Source organism: Aythya fuligula, chromosome 2 (assembly GCF_009819795.1).
Source record: "Aythya fuligula isolate bAytFul2 chromosome 2, bAytFul2.pri, whole genome shotgun sequence".
In the NCBI taxonomy this organism is placed as follows: Eukaryota; Metazoa; Chordata; class Aves; order Anseriformes; family Anatidae; genus Aythya; species Aythya fuligula.
This window is the reverse complement of record NC_045560.1, coordinates 146,509,575-146,536,210: the sequence shown is the minus strand read 5'-3', so window position 1 is coordinate 146,536,210 and position 26,636 is coordinate 146,509,575. Positions and strand designations below refer to the sequence as shown.

The window sequence follows — 26,636 nt, the reverse complement described above, 5'->3', positions numbered from 1 at the left end:
TTACTCCCCATTTCAACTTCCACAATCCCCAAAGTCACTCACTTCTGCCTAACTCGCTCTCCCGTCCTCCCTCCCTCATTCTTGAACTCACTGTTGGTCAGAGGGGTGAGTGCCCAGCAGTAGGTGGGGAGGGATGTAAACCACAAATTCCAAAGACTTTCTAATGCCAAAGCACCACTTTTCATCTCCAGGCTGGAGATACGACATTCTCACCGTTTTTGCACTGATATCTTGAACTACTTCACAGATGGAATCAAAATGCTGTACAGAGAGCAGCAGGAAGAAAATCTGCATCATAACCATGACCTTTCTCACCTGTTTTTGTATTTCCTCCTTTGTAGGCTATTTTCTGAATCGCCTCAAGAAGAGTCTCTTTCGTTTTGTATGCATTCAATTTAAATTCTGTCCTGGGATCATCACTGAATTGAATTATTGCCACCTGTGCATACAGAAGATGTGTTCATTATTAGAGCACCACCCAGTGCATCAGCAAAAAGTAAGAGATCAGAGCGTTTAAAACAAGGATTTATCTCATAACTTTGCTTTATCCTTAAATTGAAGGCAGAACTTTTTTCTTTTTAAAAAGCTTTCACTAAATAAAATTTAGTTTTACTCTCTGCAGCTTTGGCAGTCACCTAATACTTTCCGGTTTCATTTTGCAGCAAGCAGGATGAGAAAAGTAATACCCACTTTGGCAAAAATACTCCCAATCCAGCCCAAAAGCAAAATCCTAGTTACAGTACACATGTACAGTTACTCACACACACAACTGCAGGGACTTTATTCAGTCTCCATGAATGAATAGCAACTTACAGTTAGGGAGCAACACTGAAGCAAATAATAGAAATATGCAAGAACATATTCTGAAATATTGCCTCTTCCAAACAAAGTGCTATTTGAGTCCAGACAGTGCCCTTCAATATTATATACTGAATCTCTAAAATGCACAAAATGTATTAAACTTCGTAGTCTGTAAGTGGTGTTCACAAGTTGAAAGGAGATACTCACATGCTTAAACTAAGCATGCATGATGCACATAAGCTTCTGAAGCACTGTGAGTGATAAATGAACTAAATTAACCTTTAGTTTTTGTTATCCATGCCATTTTTAGCTTATTTAGGCATAAACATGACCAATTCAGAGGTGACTAAAGTGATACTTAATCTTCATGCTAGCAAAATTCATGTCATGAATTTTACCATATGGAATGTATAAATAAGATACTAAATGAATACCATCATAAGGCAGTTTATATTTTCAAAAGAATTGTGAAATTATGTCAATAACTTTTTTCTGGTGCTAATGTAAACTGCCCTAATGTACATACTCTCCCTGTCCCTCTACATCGATTACCTGTGTTCCATCAGGGCCAATCTTATCCAAGGCTCCAACAGTGCTATACAGAAAGCTAATTATTTTATTGAAATTGTCATCTCCAATACTCCATGACCCATCCACCAGGAACGCGAGGTCAGCTTTGGCTGCTTTGCACACTGGGAAGGAAAAGCAAGTGTTCTAGAATTAGAGCAATACCTCAACTCCTCAGGAAATCTCATAAATTACTTAAGAAAATATTACGGTGATGAAAAGCCCTTTTTAAATGTTAGTTAATGATGCTTTAGCACACAGACCTGCTGGCACTGATTTCAGTGCAGGTGTAGAACCAGCTGAGCTCCACAAGGGGTGAATGATGTGCACTGACAGATCCTATCACAGAATACACTTTCAGGCCCTAACAGTTGTTTAAAATCTGGGTGACCATTTTTGTTTAGGTTGTTAAATAAACTCACACATGCACTTATACAGTCCCAGATTCTTTCCATGACACAGTAAGCAATAGGAGAGAATCTGTACTCCACTATAGAGGCTCCCTGTGGAAACTCCTCTGTAGGGCCTAGTGCTCACCCTTTTATAACTGCAATATTAAGGAGCCATGCAGGTATCCCCCATATAGTTTTATTCCAGCATGTTCTTGTGCAAAATAGTCTGCAGAGCTGTACACATGCCCACACAAGTTGCTCTCTCTTTCCTGGAAACTGGGAAACTCCAACACACTACAGAATCCAAGTCTATTGCTCAGGGTCAGAATCAAACAGTCTCAAAGCAGGGTTGGTTTTAAAACATATTTCATCTTGAAGAAAAACATTCATCTACATCCAGAGACTGGGACAGGAAGATACATACCTGCATTTCTAGTTTTCTGCTGATTACTACTTGGATTAAAAAAAAAAAAGAAAAATGATCCTATGCAGTTCTAAAACACACACACACAAGGTCTTTTTTTTTTCCTGTACTCAGGGATTAAATTCTCAAGTGCTGCAAGCCACTTCAGGCTGATGGATTTGGCCCTCAGTCTCCAACAATAATGCTTCCCTCACAGAAATATTTATGAGACTGTACAAAACACTACACGTTCAGTTGATAAATAAAAGGAAGTCTACATTTAAAGAGGAGAGCCTGAACACAGCCAACAATTTTGTCATTAACTAAAGTAGACGTATTTTTTAAAATCAAGCTGTTTTAGAAGTTTAATTACCCCTAGGATATCTGCTTCAGTTGCAAAACATGTATGGTTTAGGAGTTGTGTAAAAAGAAAATCCCACAGACATTAACCCTCTTTTCTGCAAATTTCAACAATACAATAACCATTGCAGACTTCTGGCTCATTAAGTTTAAGCCAGCTGCCTTAACAGTGCAGTCGCAGCAAATGCATTTTGAAAACTGATCCCCAAAGCTCTAAAAATAGTGTCAGAAGCAGCTAATATTGCATCAACACCTTAAAATTATTATAAACCCCCACAGGCAGCACTTACCCTCTTTTGCAGGAGGGATTGTAGGTGGTGGAGATGTTGTTGAAGGAGAAGTTGGTGGCTGAGTTGGAAATGGTACTTGAGAATAAAAGGAAGAAATATAAAAATGCTTCAAAGAAAATCCCAATATGTTTTATCTATATTGAAGACAGTATTTTCTACTCATCCCCACATTTTAAATTCATGATCTCTAACGAACTAGTTATGCAACTGGAGAAAAATGCAGATGAGTGCATGCATGCAATGTCTTCATCTAATGAGCACCTGAAAAAGGATGGTACTATTATAAAGCAACTAGTGGGTGCATTTCATTCTGAATGATACGATGTGTTGCTGAACTACTACAGGAATTGTCCATTTCTATGTTTCCCAGTGTAGCAGACCATGTGGCGGCACCATTCTTGACACGGTATTCTTAATTCATCTTATAAAAGGTCAGAATCCTTTTCCTTTCTGACCACAACCAATCCTTCATTACAGAAAGTAAGTCTCTACCCACACTGGGAGGAAGAAGAGATTAGTCCTGCAATCCAAAACTTGGAGAGATAGGGCAAGTGCAAGCCAGTGCCTGCAATCCAGAGCAAACCACAGCCTGTCCTGATTAAAATTTTCCTGAATTCTGTGAAAGTCATGTTATGTTTTGCTTATACATGTCTAGTTACGCTTCCAGCTAGAAATGCAGCTCCTAGCACAACTCCACAAGACTGTAGCTTCCTTGTTTGATGCAACTTTTACGAAGACTGCCATAGAGAGTTTCTGAAGAGTGGTTAATCTGTCTCTTCCTTCTCCTAAAAATAAGCTTTGGAATGACAACTCCCCAGAAACCTCATTGACTACATGACCACTGACTGACAGCTTTGCTGCATGCAAAAGTTCTGTTCAGTCTTTTTTAATTCAGCCTTGGCTGAATTCTCAGAGATAACATGCACACATGTTGACTTCCATGTCTATAGCTAAGGAAAAGTTTCCACTTTGGTTCAACAGCATTTTTTTCAAGTTTTGTCAATGCAATTGTCATAAGAAGCAACAGGTGACATAACTTCATTGCTTCTAGTACAACTACTTGGTGTTTGCTATATTTGTATATAAGTGTCCTGGTTTCAGTTAGAACAGAATTTTCTTCCTAGTAGCTGGTGGAATGCTGTGTTTTGGCTCAGGATGAGAAGAGTGCTGATAACACCCCGATGTTCTAATTGTTGCAGAGCAGTGCTTATACCAAGCCAAGGACATCTCAGCCTTTGCTCTGTCCTGCCAACAGGCAGGCTGGGGGTGCAGTAAGAGCTGGGAGGGGACAGACCCAGGACAGGTGACCCAAACTAGCCAAAGGGGTATTCCATACCATCTGACGTCATGCTAAACAATATATAGGGGTGGCTAGCCGGTGGGAGGGGGCCGGACTGCTCGGTTAGGCTGGGCATCGGTCAGTGGGTGGTGAGCAATTGCATTGTGCATCACTTGTTTGTACATATTATTATTAGTAGTACTATTATCACCATTGTATTATCGTTATTGTTATTGTTATTTTCCTGTCTTATTAAACTGTCTTTATCTCAACTCACGGGCTTCACTTTCCATTTCTCTCCCCCGTCCCAGAGAGGGAGGGGGAGGGTGAGCGAACGGCTGCGTGGTGTTTAGCTGCCAGCCGGGTTAAACCACGACAATAAGTCCTTATATAAGTCCTATAAGAAAACATTTATCACTTTACTCTCCAACTCTGTAAGTATGGAGAGGTGAAGTTGGAGAGTAAAGTGATAAATGTTTTCTACCCTGAGAGAAGGGTAACAGCACTGTGGTGCACAGTAATGAAGTATGAGAAGTGGATCACCTAGACTGAAAGCAGGCTTGACGATGATAACATTTGAGTATGTTTATTTCATTCAGTTCATCCCATATTTTCTTTTACAATATTCTGAACTCATGAGAGCAGGGTCCTGCCTTCATAAACAGCTGAAAGGGTTGTGTTTGGTTGGTTGGTTGGTTGGTTTTGTTTGGTTGTTTTTTTGCCTGTCTCATGGTACTGAGAATAATACTAAAAAGATTGCTTTTTCTTCTTTTGATATATATGAGTAGACTGGGTTTCAAAGTCCCATTTAACTGTGTGTTACTCAGACAACACACATGATTTTTTTTTCTAAATGACAAGAACTGCAGCATATAAAACAATCTCTACTTCTGTTTCTGTTTGCTTTGTTTTTCTGTATTTTTCTTTTTCTTTTTATAAAGTCACAGACTTTCTGAGTATCCCCCAGCAGGCCATTTTATGAAAGGATCTAATCCACTGTCCCTGTTTCATTCTCATTAAGAAGTGCAGTGCAGTTGCTGAATGTGACTTCACAAATAATACAAAGCAGCAGAGTAAGAATCCTCTGGAGAAAGCAGCCTTTTGTGCACTTCTGCAGAGGAGTCACATTGTAGCCAAAAAATTAAAATCTCAGCTAAACGAAACTGTGTAGGAACAGCACATTTGTAGGCAAGAAGCGAAAAAAAAAGCAGAAGCAATCAATCATCATTGTTGCTAGCTGAACTCTGATCTGCTTTACTCACATGTTGTCTCCATGATGCTTACAGCAGGGCCCTCTATCTCCTGAAGCTGTGTGTGGACACTGATTCTGTATTCAGTTCCAGGCATTAGCTCAAAGAAACAATGTCTAGGCGTCCCTCCACCAAGATTTACTTCTTGCTTTTTCCCATCTGGAATCAAAAAAGAAATCATTAAAACATAGTTTCCTTTGCTGTTTTATTGAATAGTGCAATGTAAGTCTGAAATTAGAAGGGAACATGACAGCAGATGAAGGACAAGTGGTTGACATAAATCTATAAACCACATGTTGCCTTATTTCTTGAAATTCATCTCTGTGCAGAGGTCCCTGTGACATTCCATCCTTCATATTAAGTAGGAGCTGAAGGATGTGTCAGATATCTGCAGGAAAAGAGATGAATTTCACCCCTTGCACTGAAGCTAATAAAAACACTAACGCTGTCATCAATGGCCTTTGGATCTGGTCCTAAATTATCAGACTCTAATGAGGAATTGTTCCATTATGCAATTCCACAGCATCTTTTGTCTATGCCTCTGGTTCTCAGAGTCTGTAATCTGCTTAGTAATTGCAAAAGAGACTGAACTACATATTGTACTCAAGTTTCCACTAGTAACCATTAAATATGTTGGTTAAGGAATAGGGTTTTATAGGGTTTTCAGATCAATTCCGTTACATTCTGAACTGGAAAACATTTTGACAATGGAAAATGCCTAGATGCTGGAAATAGCTTCAGGCATATTTTAATAATAATAAGAAAACCTTCAGCACAATTCATAATCTTGTAGCAGCAAGAAGTATTACAGTGAAATATACAAGCAACCACTCTCACTTTCTACAGAATATAAACACAAAATGCCAGTCATTCACTGCCAAGTGAAAAAAAAAAAACATCTGATGCTTATCAGGATGCATTAGATTAGTATAAAAATAAATGATCACTGCCTGGATGAGACACATACCCTATCTGACAATCAAAATTCTTCATGATAGATGTTATTAAGAGGCAATTGTTCACACTTCAGCTCATTTTGCTCATATTTAGGCTCTCTTGGCTCAGTTAAAACAATTCTGGCTCAGTTGAAACAGTTCTGGCAGTTATATAGATGAGGAATGAGGTACCAAGAAAACAGAATACTGTCTAGCTCCCAGCTGAGAAGAAAATCTGTGCTCTCTTGAGTCAGCAAAGACCTCTGCTTTCAGAACAGCTTGCCTGTATTTCAGGCCTTCAAATAAACCATATCACCACCTCTTTGCCATAGCACAGCAATGTCATTATTCTTTTGTAATCAAATTAGTAGTACTTTTCCTGATAACTTTGATAGATGCCATTAAATGTTATTAACTACACTTCTCTCAAGTTATCCAAGCTTCTGATTTGTCACCGTTCAAAAGATCATTCATGTCTACTGGGGCTAAGAAAATTACTCTGCACAAACAGTGACGTCTCCATAACTTCTTCTGGCTACACCTTAGAATCACAGTGAAACAGAAGAAAGTGTATTTCACTTTCCATATAGCCTTTGCTAAAAGCACCAAGACACCACGTGTTGCCACATAAAAAACATCTCGTGCTTATCCAGATGAGTAACATTACTGCAATCTGCAATTAACAATCAGCTGCAGGATAACAGACAACTGGACCCTCTTCTGTCTGTGATCATGGTCTGGATTTAATCAGAGCTTTCCCTTTCCTTCTGCCCTCCCCTAATCCTACAGAGTGATCCCTGATGGGCTTATTTACAATCTTAAATGCATTCACTTCAATTTTTATCCATCTTCTGTCCCTTACACCAGTGAAGAGCTCACATAAGCACCTATCTTCTACTGACAGATAAAACTCAAACCAATAAAAAGGTCAAGTTGACATCTATTTGATATAAAAGGACAGAGATGTCCTGAAACTTTCAATGTGTAGATAACTCTTCCTTCTGTCCATCATTTCCAGTCTTCCCAGAGCTAGTCTACAGGTCCAACCAAGTACAATTTCTTAACTCATGCAATTCAGTTCTCTGGGTTGGGCTGAAAATGTACATGAAACGATTTAGTAACTTACCCACAAGTGATTCTAAAACTACTCTGTATGCAGTAGCATGTCTGTGAAGTTGCCACTGAGCACAGAGACTAGTCATGCGGACTTGATATGCATCCAGATCTGTCACACCCAGGTACACTGAAAATTAAGTATTAAAAAAAATAGATTTATTCGTCTAATATGACACACAAGAAAAAGTGACAACAGAATTAGAAAAGTCATTTTTAACAAATAACTTTAATTAAAATAACTTTAAAATAACTTTAAAAAAAATAACTGCTTACAAAAAAGTCATCAATAAAACCAAAAAAGGGAGGAAAAAAAAAGGAGGAAAAAAAAAAGGGGGGGAAAATGTGAATTTTCAGATCTGAATTTTGGAACTTCAGTCAGTGTAGTTAAGACTAAATAACAAATGTTGCTAAAAAGTCAGTCACTACAAATCAGTATAAAAATATTATAAAAGCACTACTTCTGCACTATAAACCACTATAAATATTAGCAGAAATATATACCAATATATATACCAATATAAATATTGGTATAATTAATATAAATATTAATTATATTTTTATATATGGAGTTAGAGAATAAAAAAAAAGAGTGAACAGATTTTCCATTACAGAGGTTTGTATCTATTGTTAAGCAAATGTTCTTCTTTGCTCAGAGGGTGGTGAGGCCCTGGCACAGGCTGCCCAGAGAAGCTGTGGATGCCCCATCCCTGGAGGTGCTCAAGGCCAGGCTGGATGGGGCTTTGGGCAACCTGGGCTGGTGGGAGGTGTCCCTGCCCATGACAGGAGGGTTGGAACTGGATGATCTTCAAGGTCCCTTCCAACACGAGCCATTCTATGATTTTATGAAATGTTTGGCTGGTAAATAGTGTCATCTGGTTTATGATCCCTGTTTTGCTAATATCCAGTAGATTGTAAAGCATGACAAACTTTGATTAAAAAGAGACTTCCATTTCAGGAAAACAATTTGCACATAACTGAAAAACAATTCCATGTGAAATTTTATTCAGGGAGCTGCACAAAGCTACAGTTACAGTGAAAAGCAGCCTGTAGAGATCTGAACAGCATGAAATCATTCTTACAGGTTTTGGCTACGCCTGTTAGGGCATCACTGAAGCCTGTTGAGTATGAAGCAAATACTTTCACACTGTACTCTGTTCCACTGAAGAGATTTAGAATAAGAATGGTATTTATATCATCCCCTACAAAGGTCTCCAACGCAGGACCAGGGACTGCAAAAAATGAAATAAAAAATTAGAAAAGAATTTGCCCATCCACCAAATTAGCAGGAATAAAAATAAATCTTAAGACTTATCCAACATTACATTCAATCCTAAAGTTACTGCTTTTTCTTTTTTCTTTTTTCTTTTTTTTTTCTTTTTTCTTTTCTCTTTTTTCTTTTTAACATGCACAAAGACAGACACTCTGCTCAGAACAGTGTACAGTCCTTGTATGGACAGAAGACCCAAACCACTTGGGAAATTCAGCAGTGGGATTCATTAGGGCAGGGCTAGACACTGGCATCTGTTAAAACTCTTTTGTTCTGCTTCAGTGACTTACTACTGCCCTAAATAGGATGCCAAAGATCTCCTCAGTTTGATGGTGTGCCAGGACCAACAGGGGACAGCAGATGCCAGCCAGCAGAACAGTCCCTAAGGGGTTCTTATACAAAAACATCTTTTAACACTGTGCAAAAATGATAATGAAAATAGAAAAGCATAAGATTGTACCAAAACAGAAGTACAAACAGTTCCCTTCTCACCTCTCCTAGCTGTTCTGGATAGACTTAAGAAACAATAGCATTGTCTTTGGGTGGTATTTTGTCTAGCTGCAAGGTGCTGGTGAGTAGATGCAGCATAGACAAAATGGTCCATGAATAAAAAGGCAATTGTCTGTAAGGCAGGAGTAGGGCAGAAGTAAAAGTCAAGAAACAAAAGCTTTATTTGTGTTGTAAGGAGAAGGAACTCGAAGGAAAGGAGGACCACAGAAGAGAGGTACAGGAAAAGGAAAGGTGGCCTCTGAAATAAATAGGAGTCAGGGTAAAATGACATACAAGGACGGACTGAGAGAGTTGGGTTTGATCAGCCTTAGGAAGGGAAATCTTAGGGAGAATTTTACTGCTGCCTACAACTACGTAATGAGAGGGAGAAGAGAAAACAGAGCCAGACTCTGAGGCAAACAGGAAGATGACAAGAAGAAATAAGCAAAATTTGTAATGTGGGAAATTTTGATTAGATATTAGGAAAAAATTTTACAGTAAGGGCAGTCAAAAATGGAACAGATGCCTAGGGAGGTTTTGAAATCTCCATTTTTGGAGATGTTACAAACTTGATTGTCCAAGGTCCAGTGAAACCTGTTCCAAGCTAGCCCTGTTTTGATCTGGGAGCTGGAAAAGATGATCCCCAGAGATCCCTTCCAACCTGTATCATTCTCTAACTCTGCAAAACTCTCATATTCAAAAACTGAGACATCTAAGTTAATAGCACTTTCAAAGTTGTAACTGCAACTGTTAGATTTAAGTACATAACTCAGCAAAAGATGATGTTATAACATAAAACATTGTACAGTCAAAGACAAACAACATAAAATCAGTTTAAAAACTCACTGTTTATAGGTTTGTAGACAATTCTGTAACCCATTGTTGGTGATGGTGGGGCATCCCAACTAATACGTAATCTGTTGTACCATTCATCTGAGACACGTAAATTTCTGGGAGCAGACAAGGGTACTAAAAAGAAACCACAGTGAGCCTTTACAAGTGTAACACATACAAGCACATGCACAGAACTCAGATGTGTACATGAAAATCATGAGATACTCTCTAATTTATTGGCAAAATTACCAGGAAGAATCAAATCAACATTTGAATCAACCTTTGAATCAAATTTATCCTTGGAATTATGCCAGTGGATTAATGATGATGTATTTAAGAAAATTATATCAATTTACTCTAAGGGCTAATTTCAATCTTTGAAACAAATTCAACAAACAATGAATTTCCAGATTAGTTTCCAACTTTGTCCCTAGTTTTTTGTTTGGTTAGTTTTTGTTTGTTTTGTTGTTTGCTTTTTTTAATATCAGAGATAATTAATTTTCATTTATATAGTTTCTTTAAATCCAAGTGCTTGAAGTTTTTGAAGTATAAATGAACACTTACACTTTCAAATTGAATGATTTACAAGTGATTTACGTGTCTGCAGAAACATCATTTCAATTTAGGCATAAACTATGTAAATTAGGAGAATAATTCAATGAAATTATACTACCATGACTAGCAGTAAGCAATGAGATGTTTTTCTACCAATATACTTAGAGAGGCAACTTAAGTTAGAGCTGAGTAATCTTTTGGTTCTTGTTCAGAACTCTGGAGATAATGCAACTACTTTTATAAAAAGCTCAGCAGTATTTCTAATGACCTTTTGGTCACACAAAAGAACATCTAACAGTACAATGGCTGGCTTGATACTATCCCAGCAGGCACAATTTACATTATTTTCTGTATTAGCTGGGTTATCCTTGGTGGGTTATCTATAAAAGACTTACCAGTTTTATTACTCAATAAGTTTCTGCGTATTCACTGTATTTGAACATAAAATACAATCTGTCAATTAGAAGCAATCCATTGCTTATAAACCGATGAACTGAGGTTAATATAAAGCTCTTGTGTCACATATATCACGCAAAGTAAGCCCACATTTATATTAAAATATATCGTTGCAGTCAAAAATGAAAGGCCAAAAGAATAAGCCTTTCTTCATATGCATCCTGGCCAAAGATCAGCAGAAAGTTTGTACTTACATGTTTTGCCAGGAGCTGAGACACTGACTCCTTCTCCATCTGCATAGATGGGGGTAATTGTGACTTTATATTCTGTATCAGACAGCAGAGGCTGAAGTAGAAGAGTGTTTTGTCTCCCAGGCACCATTACCTGCATTGTCAGAATACCAGAAACAAACCAAGGTTAATGTTTAGGGCCAAAACCTTTTAATATCATACATGTGACACTATTTTTCACTGCTACAGCTGTGGAGCTTGCATTTTCAAATATTTCTGGCACTGTATGGTAAAATAAAACAATGAAATTGTCACCTCTTTTAGCAGATCTACTGATTATACCTGAGCAGAATAAAAAAGAATGTGCCTATGAAACACCCACCACAGCTTTGCATTAAAAGCTCCATAGACCACTGGTGTCATATTCATGATTAGTACTTAAACAATCGTACGGACAAAATAAAGCCTCTTATTTATTTCTTCTTGACATGAAAGTGATTGCCCAAAGCTAAAGCCATTAACAAAGGCTGATTGTTACTTTCTTCCTCTGGGGACAGAAAATCTTCCTTCCCTGTTCTAGAGCAAATTAAGCATTTTAACACAGTGCAAGGTTTCCTCAAAGCAGCTAATCCTGAAAACCTACAATGAATGACTGTATATTGACGGGAGCCACAACAACTAGAATAGTAGAAGTGCCCAAGAAAAGCCTGGAAATCTTTTAATTTGTCAGTAAAATTTTAATCTCAGTGAGCCTCAGAAACCTGAACGGGAGCTACCTGCCACAGGAAGAGGACAGAGTAAAAGGGAAAATACCAGCCTCTATTTCCTGCACCAAACCTGTTTTCTGAATTAGTATTATTGGAAGCAGCAGTCCCAAAGTTCAAACTCTTATTTTGGACCCTCCCTGTCCCATGTCCACCGTGTGAACCTATCACCTGAGCCAGGAACCTCATACATTTGGCAAGGAATTGAAAGACCTCTAATGAGCCATTTTAACTCAAGGGGGAAAAGCAGTCAGTGAGCCTCAAGGAGTTTTGGTGGTTAAAAGAGGATGCATGTGATGATGGCACAACAAAATTTTCTAGAAAAGAAGAAAGCTCTCACCAGATCTAATGCTCCAGGACACATTCAAACTACTTCTAAGTTTGTCAAGTGATGCACAGAAAGACATTAATCTAGTACACCCAGGTGTTGAGACTTGTCAAAGAAGTATTTCATTTGTTTTTCAAAAATGGAAATTATATTAGGACAGGATGATTAGCGCATGACAGATTCCTGTGCTAAACTCCTCTATACACATACTCAAAACACACGTTTCTGAAAACCACCAAGTGTTCAGGTTTTTAAAAGAGGGGATGCAACCATTAAGAAGTCTCTCTTTCCACATCTGCACATCAGTGGTCTTCCAAAGCACAATACGGTTTTCAACAATGAGAAACATTCTTGGCTTTAAGGAAGAAAAAAAAAAAGTGGTCCTTCCAGCATGTACAGCACACCCATTAAAGAACATGTAATTTAGGGCTTAACCCTTCTACAGTGAAAAGTATTCATTTTTTAGTCTTTGATTTTCAGCAAATTGTGTAAAGAATTAAAAAGCTTGTTAATACTTTTATGGAAAGGGAGGAGTAACTGAAATTTAAATGACAGAAACCTGAGCCAAAAAACCTACACATCTACTACACGCTACAGTATATTTAAGACCAAACTCCACAAAACTTTTGGGTTCTGTCTGAGAAATACAGTTAAACTTATGAACAGTACTTTTTTAACATCCGTGTTGCACCTCTCAGGTACTTGAAGCCAAATGACAAATTACCTTTCTTCAGTTTAAAATATTCTTACTTTTAAGCATGATCTTAAGTAGTTCCTTATTCCATACAGTATTTGTACACATGATAGATTTCAGAGATGAAACCCATGGTTAATCTGTTTGCTTGTGACCAAAGCTATCACTTGAGTGTGTACTTAAAATTAAATCATTTGCAGAATTAGAGCTAAGATACCTACCTAATCTTAAGATTTTATGATTTTCTTCAATGAGGTTTTGAGTCAATTCACAGTTTCAATAACCAGAATTTAAACTTCATTCTTGTGGTTTTAATTTCCTTTTAAAATCGTAGTAAGTGCATATTATGATTCTATGATTAAAACAGAGCTATTTATATAATGAATTTGATTTGGCTTTCCAAAGCTGAAATCGTATTTCTAGGATCTAAATTTCAGAAATTTTAGATGAACGGTGCAACTTTGCCACTGTATTATATACTAAGCATTTTTTCCAGTCCAAAAGGAAACTACTGCATTGAGTTCATTTTCAGATTATAGATGAAAGATTGCTAGAAGTATTTTTCTACCAAGTTCGCATAAAAGGTAAATGAAAGCAAATTGAAAAAAGACTGACACATTTTTCTAGAAAAAATAAAAAAGATATTCAATTCATTCATTCTTTCAATATTTTTGATTGATATAGTCTGATAGACTTCAAAAAGAATATCACATCTTTTCATTACAACTGTCCTACAAACAGAAGTGAGTCACACAACAGACACTACTGGAACTCTAATGAAGGAGGCTGATATAGGGAATAGTTTTGCATTCTGAGCTATTGACTTAGAAAGTAACCCTGAACTGTACAATTTAATCTGTTTAATACATCTACACACAGCTATCTCAAAATTCTATAACCTAGTGTTTGTGGAAGCCAAGAGCTGAAATATTAAGATTTCCCCAAGGGGAAAAAAAAAAAGCATATGGCCTCCCAGCATTCTGAGATTATCTCAACAAGTCTAAAATCCTAAAATAATACAGCTATAGCTTAGGGCTTCATTTTTTATTATTTGATATATGCACAAAAGAGTACATGTAATATTCTTCAATCTTTCAGATATTTTCCAAAATCTTGATCACCACAAACATTTTTTTCAGTAAGACAATGTTAATTTTGATCATCACATAGTATTAGAAAAGTAACAAATATTCTTAGGCACTTAGATTAAAAACTGCTGTTGCTGTTTTGGCATATTCAGAGTATGTAAGCAGTATGGAAGGTCTGTATTTGAACTTAAATTTCACTGATTTGGAATAAAATGAGAATGTTAAGAAAGGAACAAAATTGTTGAAGTCAAAAGAATTACTTAAGATTGTCCTGAGCTATAAGGATTGTTAAAACACAATCTGAGGATAGCAAAAAGGCCTAGGAGTTAAAAATACAAACAAAACAGTCAAAAACCTTACACAAATTTAAAAAATACAGGAAGAAGGGGCAGGCAGCAAGTCATTTAACTATGAGTCCTTCAAATGTACATGACTGGGCCTAGATCATGCCTTGGACTGCCTATGGCTGCTGTGCATCAGGTGCTGTTAGGACTGAAACTTTGAAGTTCTATCTTACAGTAATGCCAAACATGAATCATTTACTAGTTGCACCTGGAATGTCATGTAAGGAGAGACCAAGCCTTAGCAATTATTAAGCAATCATTAAACAAACTTTTCAAGCTTATGAAGTCAATTCATAAAAAGCCATACAGACCGTTCTTACAGCTTCCTCGGCACGGTCACCATCCGCAGTGAGATAGGTCACTCTGAACTGCTGAACATTGTAATCTGAAATGTCCCATACCACTCTCAGACTTGAGGTTGTTTCATCATCTATAACAAGGTTTCTGACTCCTGTACGAAAAACTGTTTGAAATAATAATAATAATAATTTAATTAATATTTTATCAATTCTAGTTTTAGATTTAAAATTGTCCTAGTTATCACCAAGTCCATCCTAGGGCAGACCCACTCAGTTCAGTCCTACTTCAGCTGAACCACATAAAAACTCTAACAATTTAATAAAATACCAGTTATCCTATACTGCCATCAATACATATGACCCCATTTGCTTTATTTATATTACTCTGCTTATGAAGCTTTCTAAGAATCAAAAGCTCACTGCAGACAGAATGTTACAGAAGAGAAATGTAGAACTTTTGATCCATAAAAATTAAGTTTTCTAAACTCCCAAGAAGACAAATATAATCTTCAAAGCTAAGCAAAATTCTAAAGAGCATTCATGCTCATATTTATGAGGGAACAGTGAAAAGAGAACTGGATTTTCCAAATTAGTCTCGGTCTCAGCATTGCAATGTAATATTTCTGGAAGCATTCAGAGTCCCTACACCATGTTGGCTCCTTACCCACATGTGGCAGATGCTGGAAGCTGGCTACACACAGCAGGGTGGTGGAGGAAAGCAACAGGGTGTACCTTTCCATGGTGATTTTCCTCACCTGGGGTCTATACCTCAACAAGATCTTCCACAGCAGTGTGCCAACCACACAAACCACAAGGAACTGGGGTTACCAGCCCCTCAGTATTATCACAGCTCTCTGCCCCTATATCTGGGTGTGCTAGGCTGCAGGAAGCCTCAGCTCTTTGCCTGCAGCATTTGAACTGTTGATATTTATTCCATTTACCTGCTATGGTGGGCTTAGGAGTCGTGGTACTGGGAGTAGTCACAGTGGTAGGTATTGTGGTAGTCCCTGCAACTGAAAAACAGTACTCAGCTCACAAACAATTCAACAAGATATGGAAGTCACAGTATTTATCTTGGATTTCTAACCATGACAACGAAAACTATGTGCTCACACCTACGAGCATCCCACACACTTCAGGCCTTTCAGAGATTACAAGGGAACTATTCATTTAACTTACTTTAGGCACATATATTTGCAGGATTAGCACATAGATCTGCAGATAAGGCATAATTATAAACTGTACCATTAAATAAGAATATACATAGTCTACATTTCTGGCTGAGCTTCCATGACTTCCACTTAGACCATTTGTTAAGGTTGTCATATTAACTGAAACAAGGACTTTGTGAGGATGCTACACTAGTGTCCAAGGAAAAACTGACAGTACACTCAGCACTATGCCAGCATCACTTGGATGTACAGTAAGTTCTCGTCTTAAGAGAATATTGAAAATTAAGCTTGTGATTTATAAGAATCAAATATACATGTATTTTTGAATTTACACCTTAAAAATAGATGTTAACTATCCACCAAAAGAGAATGTGCACATGAAATTTTGAAGAAACGTTTCTTCCTCATTGAAAAGGAAAACAGAAATGATCCATATGAGTTTACATCATGCCAACAAGTATCCTAACCTGCACTTCAACAGCAATTTACTGGTACTTTAATAGACTAGATAAGAAAAACAAACTTCTTTCCCCATTAAAGCTCCCTTTGTATGCCAGAAACTAAAAAAAAAAATAATTTTGAATTGGTGCTTTCACATAATCTTATAAAAAGCATTCTTTTACATACACACACAAAAAGATATCCTTCCAGTAAACTCCAAAAATTTAATTTTTTAGAGAAAAATAATGTCAGCAGCCAAGAGCAAGTTATCTTTCATGTCTGACAGTGCCTAATGTAAAGAGAAAAGACATTCTTCTTTTTTTATTAAGTTGAAAACATTTATGCATGAGCTTGATTAATGCTAATTTCCACAAATAGTACAGTACTCCAGAAATAGACTTGAAAAATTAATACACTTTTAGATTCAAGTTTTAGTTTTAGAGATGGGCATGGGAAGCATGAGTTACTTGACAGAGAATGAGAGAGACAAAAATCACATAACAGATTTATCAAATACAAATGATGCATCTATATGCCCATGTCATTCAGTGTGTCACAATAATATTACTGAGCAATCTAACTGAAACTGCTTGCCACTGTTTCAGTTATGACTACAAATTACACTGTATATGATTTACAAGTTTTATCTTTGTTATATTAATTTCACAGGCTACGTGTGTAAACTTTCTGGACCAATATTTTAGCCAAAAGTGAACACAACTCCTGTGAGTGAGTATAAATTACACAAATAAGAAAGAAAAAGACATACTGTAAATTGCAAACATCTTCAATGAAATTCCTGTAAAATAATTACTTTAAAACACTTATTGCCATCCTCCCGCCCACAGTCTAATATATCTTCTAATGGGGAACACTATTCTGAGACTAAATAATGAAATGAAGAATGTCTTTCCAGATCAATTGGTTATTAATACCACTGCTCAGAGAGGGAGCCAAACCATCATTTTGATTCAATGCCATCTACAACATAATATTAAATAAGAATAGCACAAAACACAGTCAGCAAAGCCCTGCTGCTAAACCACCACATTCTTCAGTATTAGAGCTATCCAAAGATGGACTATATTTTAAATATTAGATTTATACTTTAAATTTAAACCACTTAAACATCTCTAAAAATTGTAATCAAGACTTTGCCTTACATGTAGCTCCAAGAACAGCAACAACTTCGCTCTCACTTTCATCATCAAAAACTGCCAGCAAAGAAACTTCATATTCCATGTTGGGCAACAAACCTTCAATAACATAACTGTCTGCATCTCCATTTAAGACAACCTAAATAACAAAGCAAGAATAAAGACAATCAGTTCTACATTTGATTAATCTATATGAAGTGACTGCAGTCAAGGAAAGAAAATAGATTTTCCTTTAAAATAAAAGAAATCTACACTCAGATATGCGCAAATCATTTATTAGGTATGTGGAAATAAAAACACCGTTAAGAAAATTAAAAAAAATATTTTTTATTTCATGGCAGGTTTGATTATTCTAATGTGCAATCTTATACTTTCACCCAGAATTAATAAATTCCTAAAGCTGAACATAAGCATTACCTTTAAAAATCACTACAATTCAAAACATCAGTGAAGGCTATGTAACAGTGTAGATGAACTTCCATTCATATTTCTACCATCCAATAACACTGTTTCTATACTGTATTTATAATCTGAGTTATGATCACACACTTTTGAATGCAACGTGAGGTATACAGATAAATGCACTCTACAAACAATTGCAATAAATGTAAAAGGTTACTACTAACTCCACCAAGCCCTAGTTACCATAAGTTACTACACACCTTCTGCCACATCAGCTCATCTGGGGTAACCACTCATAAGAACAAACATGTTTACCTCTGAGAGTTCAAACAGAGGTTCTTTGCCATTTTTGCTAGGTCTGTTTCATTGTGATTGAACATGGTCAGGGAGCACTCATACAATCATTGTCACTGGCAGATTTGATGACTGTACGCATGAAATGCTGATCTGGGCAGGAAATTGGTGGCAAACAACTGGAAAGCATGATTTATCCTGCTAACAAAGCCGGATCCAGAAAGGGTGTCCACAGTCAAAGAAATCAAATAGATTGTATGCTGTAACAAAAAAACCATTTGCAGCAGACCTGGGGGTGGTAGAAGATGCCTCACTGAGAAGTTGGCTATATGTCATGGTGTTTTAAACAGTAATTTTCTTTATTTTCCTTCTTTCTATCTACAACAATAGCAGAAGATTCACAACATTGTAAATTAACTTTTACAATGTTAACTGTAAGCAGAAGGTATTACTTTGGATTTTTTTTTGTGTTTCATTGATTTTTATTGGAAGGGGTCAAAAGATGGGCAGGAGCCCGAGCAGTAATTTCAGTGAAATGGACAGACTGGTCTGGGGAATAGTTATTAGTTTATGCAGATCAATATTATCATAAAATAATCTGTCTTTGAAGTAACGCTGGCAAGTTTTTAAAGGTGGCCACTGTATAACTGGAATACAAATAAGACTTAAAATGGACATCAAATAATATACATTTGCAGCATAAAGTCTACTACAACAGCTATTAATAGTGAACCACACTTTATTCTTTTCATGGCCACAGATTTCCTGAGTTGACAGATAGGCACGGTCCAGGAAAAAAAAAAGAAAAAAAAAAAGAAAAAAAAAAAAAAGAATACCGTGGGGAAGAGGGACCCATCAAATAACCACAGACTTTTTGAATTCAGATAAAGAAAACAAAAGGAGAAAAATTAGTTGGGCCCATGTCCTCTACAATTATCGAATAATGAAATAGGCAGCCCACACTGTGTACTCTGGCACAGACTTTTTTGGGAAAAATTCAGAAATGAGCTTGAGAGAATCTAGCTTTACTCTAAGCAGGTACAATTAATATCCTCCTTTCCAATTCCCCATAGTCTCTAGTCATGTGTGCCATCATGAAATTTCTATAGTTACCATCCTACATGTAAATTTGGCAAACTTTCTGAAGCATAACTTCTACAACCCACCACCCCCTGCTAATTTGGCCCACAAAGAACAACACACACACAAAAACAACACAAAGCCCTGAACTTTCAAGTGGAGAGGAGAAATAAAAGAAGCAAAAATAGCAACAAACACAGGAGTATAACAGCATGCATTTCCTACTTCTGCCTACAAATAAAAGCTCACTCTTAAATTTATTCTGGCTCTTTCGTACTAACACCTCCCTGAACTCTCCTCGCACGTTAGTAGTGTGAGTGAAGTGAGCTGAGAGGTGTGTAATTCTCAACACCACTCTGTGACCCCACTCAGCTAATTGGCAAGTTGGGTCTTGGGAGAAAGAGAGGGAAAGCATGTTGTTTCTCTGCATGACTGATCACTTAGCTGGGAAAGAAGCTTAAAGAGGCAACAGCCTGGAGGTATTGTGCCATCCTAGGCCTGACCCCATTAGAGAGGTCATGCAAGGAGAACAAGAAAGCAGCTTGGGTATTTTTAATATTTCAACATACAGAAAATATTAGGGCCTCCAGCAGTTCTTAATGAAGGCAACAAACAAGAAGAACCTTAGAAGTTCAAATATTTCTTGATCACTAATTCTCACGCTCTAAGGACGCTGCGGATACCATCTCACAAAAATAAAAATCATATTGCTTAAAGGGGTTCAGTGACAGCTACTCACTGGAACTTAAAAGAGAAATGAAGCAGTTCACCTACTGCAGGAGAATGCTAGGGGATGACCTGTGCCCACTCACTCACCTGTCAGTTCCTTCTTTTCCTTGCTCATTCCTGTAATTTCTTCCAACAGTTTGAAGGACTACCTCTTGTCAGGTGAAAGAATCAACTAAATTTACAGAAAATGCCATATAACCTAATCTGAAAAGACTGCTTTCTGCCTTAATGGATGAAAAAAACAATGCACGAAATCTAGGCAGAGGTAGGAAAGGTCATCTTTCCCCATCATGTTTTCTACCCTGATCAACAGTTTGCAGACATGTCCTCTCTTTGCAATGCTGATACCAACTGAGCAAGATGTATGAAAAAGTATAAAAGACTGAGGAATACAAAAGAAGCAAAAACTGTGAGTGAATAAATAATGGAGGAGAGGAAATGAGAGACTATGAACAAGAAAGATTTGGGAAAGGAAGATAAAGTGTCTGTTGAGAAATACTTGGAAAAATTGGATAAAACAGAAAAAGCCCAATGGCAGCAAAAATAATTTGAAAATTTGAACTGATGAAAATGGCATTATGGAGAAGATGCACAAGGGATTAGAGAAAAAAAATAGAGCGTGGGGAAGAAAAAGAGAAAGAGCCATTATGAGGGAAAAAAGGGGGACAGTCTAATAAATTAACTATATGTAAACTTTTAACTTTCAAACATTTCATAACTAAGGATTCATGGGCAATTTTAATGAGGCCAGATTATTAGACAAATGTGGAGCCTTATGTGAGGATATCACAGCTCTGGCTCAGTTACCATCTTCAAAGCAAAATGAAGAATATGAACATTTGAAAACCAAAGTAGCATCAAACAGCAAAGCTAGTTCTATGCAGTTGGCACATTACAGACTAGACTGATTTTTCACAAAATATGTCTTCTGTTTTCACTTCCTCTTCAAAAAGAAACCAGAATATTGGTTTGATTAAGGTTTAGAGAGCTTTGCAGCAGGGCAGATCTTTCTCATAGTCAACTGGCCATAATTAATTGGCAAAAGTTGAAGCAAAGGTGACCTCAGAATAGAATTCCCTCTTCTATTTCACACCCTCAGAGAATCAAGGCAACTCACCTCTTCAGACTCTCCCCCATCCAAAGGAATCCATGCCAATCTGTAAAACGCAATATCTGAGGATGTGGGCTTCCAGCTGACCCTAAAACTATCTGTTGATGCTTCATCAACTTCCAAATGCTGGGGAGGTGGAACTTTTTCTGCAAAATATTATGCAAAAGAAATATGAAATTCAATTATTCTCTAAAACTTAGATGGCAACAGCAAGGAGACACCACTTTACCTGCAGCTTGTTATAAGGAGTATAACATGGAAGGTGGATAAAAAAGGCACATGAGATTCTTTGCACACGTATTTGGGAAAGTGTTTTTGTGATTGAGGAGGGACATACACACAGTACGAGCTATTTATCTACTCTAACTGTACAGGCCTTGTAATCCTCTCTCCACTGAAGGACCTCCATGCATCCACCGTCAGAAACAGTTTCTATCACTGGTCTTACTTTCCAGTGAAGTAAAAAAGTTTAGAAAGTCTTTCTTGGAAAGCCTTCAAAAGTTAAGACATACATACTTGTGGTAAAGCTGCCAGTAAGTGGTTCAGATTGTCCTTCATCATACAGGGAGAAAATAGCAACTGTATATTCCGTAAGGGATGTCAGACTTGTTAAGGTATGTGTTGAAACACGATCAACTTCCACCTAGAGAAAGCATAATTTGCAGGCGATATTGAACAAACACTATAAATAAAGAAGCAAAGTTGCTTTATATTTTCATGAAATTCTGAAAATTTTCTGGGTAATAATGACACAGAAAGAGAATGTCATATAATTAGTAAATAAATTATGTGGAACTATGAAGAATGATAATTTCAAGGCACCAAAGCTGACAAAATTAATTAAATATCCTAGCTTATGACAAACTAGAGGAAAGCAGAATTCAGCCATAGTAAACCCAACTCGGGAACACAGGAATACAGAACTGTAAGGAAATTTTGGGCTATTGAATCCAGTCTTTTAGTATTTTGGGTAATTTTTGCATAAACCAGCATGTACAACTTTTGTCATGAGAAAAGATGACAGTTTTATATGGTCTCTGTTGAGGAAGCAGTTAACGCGACTTTGCAGTGAATGGATCACTCAAAGCTGTATAAGCTGACAGTTTGTCAGTCCAACTATTCAGTGTCATGGTAGCTCAGCACCACAGGGGAAATGTTACCAGTGCGAAGCTAACAGAAAAAATGCCGCCTGCTCTTTGAACAGACACAAAGGAATAGTTAAGAGGTAGGTAAAAACCTACTGAACATTCACTCACATTATAAATTACATTACCACAAGCCTGAGATGTTCAAAACCATTCTCACAGAATCACAGAATATCCTGACTTGGAAAGGACCCACAAGGATCATCCAGTCTAGCTTCTGGATGCACACAGGACCACCCACAAAATCAAACCATATTTCTGAGACAGAGCATCGTCCAAACGTTTCTTAACTCTGGCAGACTCAGTGCCGTGACCACTGCCCTGGGGAGCCCATCCCAGTGCCCGACCATGTCTGGGTGCAGAACCTTTCCCTAACCCCCAGACTGACCCTCCCCTGTCCCAGCTCCATGCCGTTCCCTCCGGTCCTGTCACTGTCCCCAGAGAGCAGAGCTCAGCGCCTGCCCCTCCGCTCCCCTCGTGAGGGAGCTGCAGGCCGCCATGAGGCCTCCCCTTGGCCTGCTTTGCTCGGGGCTGAACAATCCAGGTGACTTCAGCCACTCCTCATACACCTTGCCCTCTAGACCCTTCACCAACTTCATAGCCCACATTTGAACACGCTCTAATGGTTTTACTTCCTTCTTCTATTGTGGCACCCAAGACTGCACACAGCACTCTAGGTGAGGCCACATCAGCACACAGTGGAACAGTCACTTCCCGCAACGGGCAAGCTCCTGTGCTGACATACATGTAGTGTCTAACAGACAGCCACCTTATCTATATTAAAAGCAATCAATAGGAAGAGGTCAAGTAATTTCTGACTGAAATCTTAAGGGACCTGGCAGAAGGAAAAGACACAACACATTGCACAGGAATGCTATCTTCTAAACTCAGGAATATAGATATTTCTTCTAATATGTTAAAAAGGACAGATATGCCTTAGAAAATAAATAATAATAATAGTAAAAGTAAAACAAAACAAAATCACATGATCACATATAATTATATATAAACTTTTTTTTTTTTTTTTTTTTTTTTTTTGAGGTTTATGTTGCATATGACAACTTATTTTGTATGGAATCTGGACTATTTTAATAATCACACCAACTTACCATGATTTTATAAAAGATTTTTTTCTATATTTGTTTGGATTTCTGTATGTCAGCAAAGCTTTTGTTGTAGCTTGCAAGGTAGATTTATTTACAAAGGTTACATTTGATAATTACAGAAGTCTGTGGAGGTCTGAGATTGGTTAAGGGAAAGAAGGAGCTAATGATTTACCTCATTGGTTTCCGTTCCATCTGTTTTAACATACATGATGCGATAGCCTTTCACATTTTTGGAAGCAGGATCCCATGTTAGTTTAGCACTATTGTGTCCTACATCTGAAAATCTCAAATTCGCTGGGGGACTCAGAGGCACTTGAAAAGGAAAGAGATACAATCATGGGTTTAGCTGTGAATCTTTTCATGCCTTGAAAATAAGCAGCGCATTTCCATTTAAAAACCCAAATGACTGATATTTATATTTAAAAAACCCTTCATCAACGGGGCTACACATGTACTTAAAGACGGGTAATAAGGTTTAGCTCCTTGCTGAAGCAGAACTTTCAGTCTTGGTCAGTGTGTCTCACCTAATACTGAAAAAGAAATAATGCTCCTGCTCATACTAGATATTATAGAAGGAGCTAACTTACACAATAGTTATAATAAATTATAAATTAGTGTTTGTATTTGTAAATTAATGTAATTCAACTAGATCTGTACCTCATACTTGTTTTTGATTTGTTTTTTTTCCATAAGTATTCTATCAAAAAGATTTCCTGACAGGAATACTTTGGCAAAACATTTTCTGAATATAAAAGTCCCTGACATAAGGGAAAGTTTGTCCAAAAGTATAACTATTTCAGAAGTTGAATTTTTTATTTTTACTGTTTTATCTCTGCTTAACCTTTCCCTTTTCTTACAGAAAGGAATTATTCTCTGTGTAAAGGCCACATTTGACTGAAGCTGCTTCCTAACAGCAACCCCAGTTAAAGACATATTTATATACTACACAATCCTTGACTGCCATGAGCTGGAGGAAAGTTAGGTCATGCAAAAGTTGCAGATTGCTTCCACTTTTCTATCACCCAAGAGGAAGCAATTTGTGCTATCTCTGTTACTCTGAGCAGTAGGTTCTGTGTTACCCCAACATCTGCTTATTTTCTCCAAGTTGTGAAACTTATCTCTCTCCATCTTGCCTTCATGCACACACTCCTCACCAATCCACATGGACAGAAAAATATCAACACTTCAGAAGTTGTTTCCCTCACACAAGAGCATATGGGAGGAAAAAAAAAAAAAAAGAAAGAAAGAAAGAAAGAAAGAAAGAAAGAAAGAAAGAAAGAAAGAAAGAAAGAAAGAAAGAAAGAAAGAAGAAAAAAAAAGATAAAAACGATATATGGGTTCTTTATTCAGATCATATAGTGACTCAGAATCTGCAAGCAAATGCCTAACCAGATTAGGAACAGTCAAGTCAATTTGGCTATGAGGAAAGAGAAGATGAGAACAGATTGGAATTATACTAAATGGCTTTGCCACACTTTCTGGCATGCGATATATTCCTCTGAGTCAAGTAAAGGGAGTATCACGTGCTGGCTTTCCTTTCTACTTTCCGTCAGTCGTGGAATTCACTTCATTTCACCAACCTGGCCATACCACAAAATGCTTCAGTCTCAGCTCTTTCCTTTTGGAACATAATCTCCTGACAACATTGCTCATGACCAGACAGGCAGCCTTGCTGCCAAAGTTATATGATATTTACAGTGAGACTTGGGTAAATCCTGCCCCCTCCTCCTCCCTCCCCCCCAAATGCTAACTCAGAATGGGCTCATTGATCATGTCACGTCGTGGTACAAGACAGGTTTCACTAGAGTGATTAAGATGACTGTGTGTGTAGCATAATTTTTAATAAATACAGACTATCTGATGCTACATGTAATGCTACTGCAAATTAGGCAGATCCCTCTCCAGGCAGATGCATGGTACAGGAAGAAATACTAGGCAGCCTGTTCTTTAGTTGAAAGATAGAAATAATCACATTGAAAGAAAAATAAAAATAATTTAAAAAAATTAAATCTGAATCCAGACAGGGAAGACATTACTGAACACTGACTGTGTGTGACGGGTATGCTCACCAAGAGCTTTCTCTCCTCCCAGACTGCCCCAATGCCTGATCAATCAAAGCCTCTTAGAAGAGGCTTATTTGAATAGCTGGATACAGAAGGTTAGAATTAATCCTCTTTCTTATTACAGTGCTAAAGACTAGTCAGAGTGAGTTGGCTGCACTGTCACTTTAAAAATAGATGAAGGTTGCAGGGTTAGTTTTCTTTTTATTATTCTGGTCTGGTAATAGCAATGATGCTGGTCTGACTAACATATGTTACTAGCTTCTGCAATCAAACACTGAGGTCATGATTCCTCAGCTTGTGCCAATGTATCTGGAATTTGCATGTGATCTTCCATCCAATGTGTTAGCAAGGTTTAGAGCTGTGCAACCTCCAAGATCATATGACATGAAGTGAATTCAGGCTGGCACAGTCATAAACTACATAAACTACTAGGAAAAATGAAAAACAGATATTGACCAAAAGGAGGGGGAAAAAAAATTAAAAAAGGAATGAGAGACACACAATAGGAGAGAGAATGACACAGAGAGAAAAGTCAAAGACTTGATTCTCCAAGTGTTAAGAATCTTCCACACTTTTAAAGTCCACAAACATTCCCAAGTTGCATTAATTGCCTGTCTGTGCTTGTCTGTCTTGAACTGTTCAATAGCACTTGTAGAACTTCTCCTACCAGTACTCACTTTACAGGTCATTGCTCTGGCCCTTCTATTTCTTAGCGCTCACATGCCTGAACTTTTCTCACCTATTAAATGTAAGCCACTTTCACACTGGCCCACTCAAGCCAGGAGCACAAAACAAGGGGAAGCATTCACTCCGCTGCTGGAAGCAGTAGAGGTATCACTGAATGCAGTGCCAGAAATATCCCTGCAGCACAATTGCTTATTTTCAATTCCTTTGTCTTCCAAATTGCTGAGGCTATTTAGAGAGCCGACATACAGTGCTGTGTACAGTTAGTAAAGGACAGAATTTAGCTGGCCAAACTCTTGCTGCTTATTAAAAACACATCATCTATCATGAATGCACAGGCGCTTTCCAACCCCTCGTTTACCAGATGTTAAGCAGTGGGGGTTGGACAGAAATCTTCCCTTGCTTCTTTTCCATCTGTCCTGACTCCTACTGAGCCAGAGGAATGAACTTCTCCATCTGAGCAGACTTTCCCCCACACACACCTGGTACGCTGGCTATAGGAGACTAAACAGCAGTCTCAGTTTAGTTCTACATTGTGACCTTCATTCACCTTCAGCACGTTCAAAAAACT

General features: G+C 37.5%; 1 protein-coding gene across 5 annotated transcripts in view; it reads right to left on the bottom strand.

The window, feature by feature from the left end:
* COL14A1 (collagen type XIV alpha 1 chain) overlaps positions 1-26,636 on the bottom strand; it is a 124,868-nt gene that overhangs the window by 49,267 nt on the left and 48,965 nt on the right. For 3 of the 5 annotated variants that reach the window (XM_032181212.1, XM_032181214.1, XM_032181216.1), the window contains exons 14-27: positions 23,491-23,630; positions 21,584-21,710; positions 21,074-21,213; positions 17,458-17,590; positions 15,623-15,694; positions 14,694-14,845; positions 11,189-11,318; positions 9,996-10,118; positions 8,473-8,622; positions 7,404-7,520; positions 5,355-5,501; positions 2,814-2,888; positions 1,354-1,493; positions 316-439 (exon numbers count right to left, since the gene is read on the bottom strand). In XM_032181212.1, the coding sequence (XP_032037103.1) occupies positions 316-439; positions 1,354-1,493; positions 2,814-2,888; positions 5,355-5,501; positions 7,404-7,520; positions 8,473-8,622; positions 9,996-10,118; positions 11,189-11,318; positions 14,694-14,845; positions 15,623-15,694; positions 17,458-17,590; positions 21,074-21,213; positions 21,584-21,710; positions 23,491-23,630 (1,770 nt within the window). The remainder of the gene's footprint in view (positions 1-315; positions 440-1,353; positions 1,494-2,813; positions 2,889-5,354; positions 5,502-7,403; positions 7,521-8,472; positions 8,623-9,995; positions 10,119-11,188; positions 11,319-14,693; positions 14,846-15,622; positions 15,695-17,457; positions 17,591-21,073; positions 21,214-21,583; positions 21,711-23,490; positions 23,631-26,636) is intronic. The other 2 variants (XM_032181213.1, XM_032181215.1) reach the window with 1 other exon arrangement.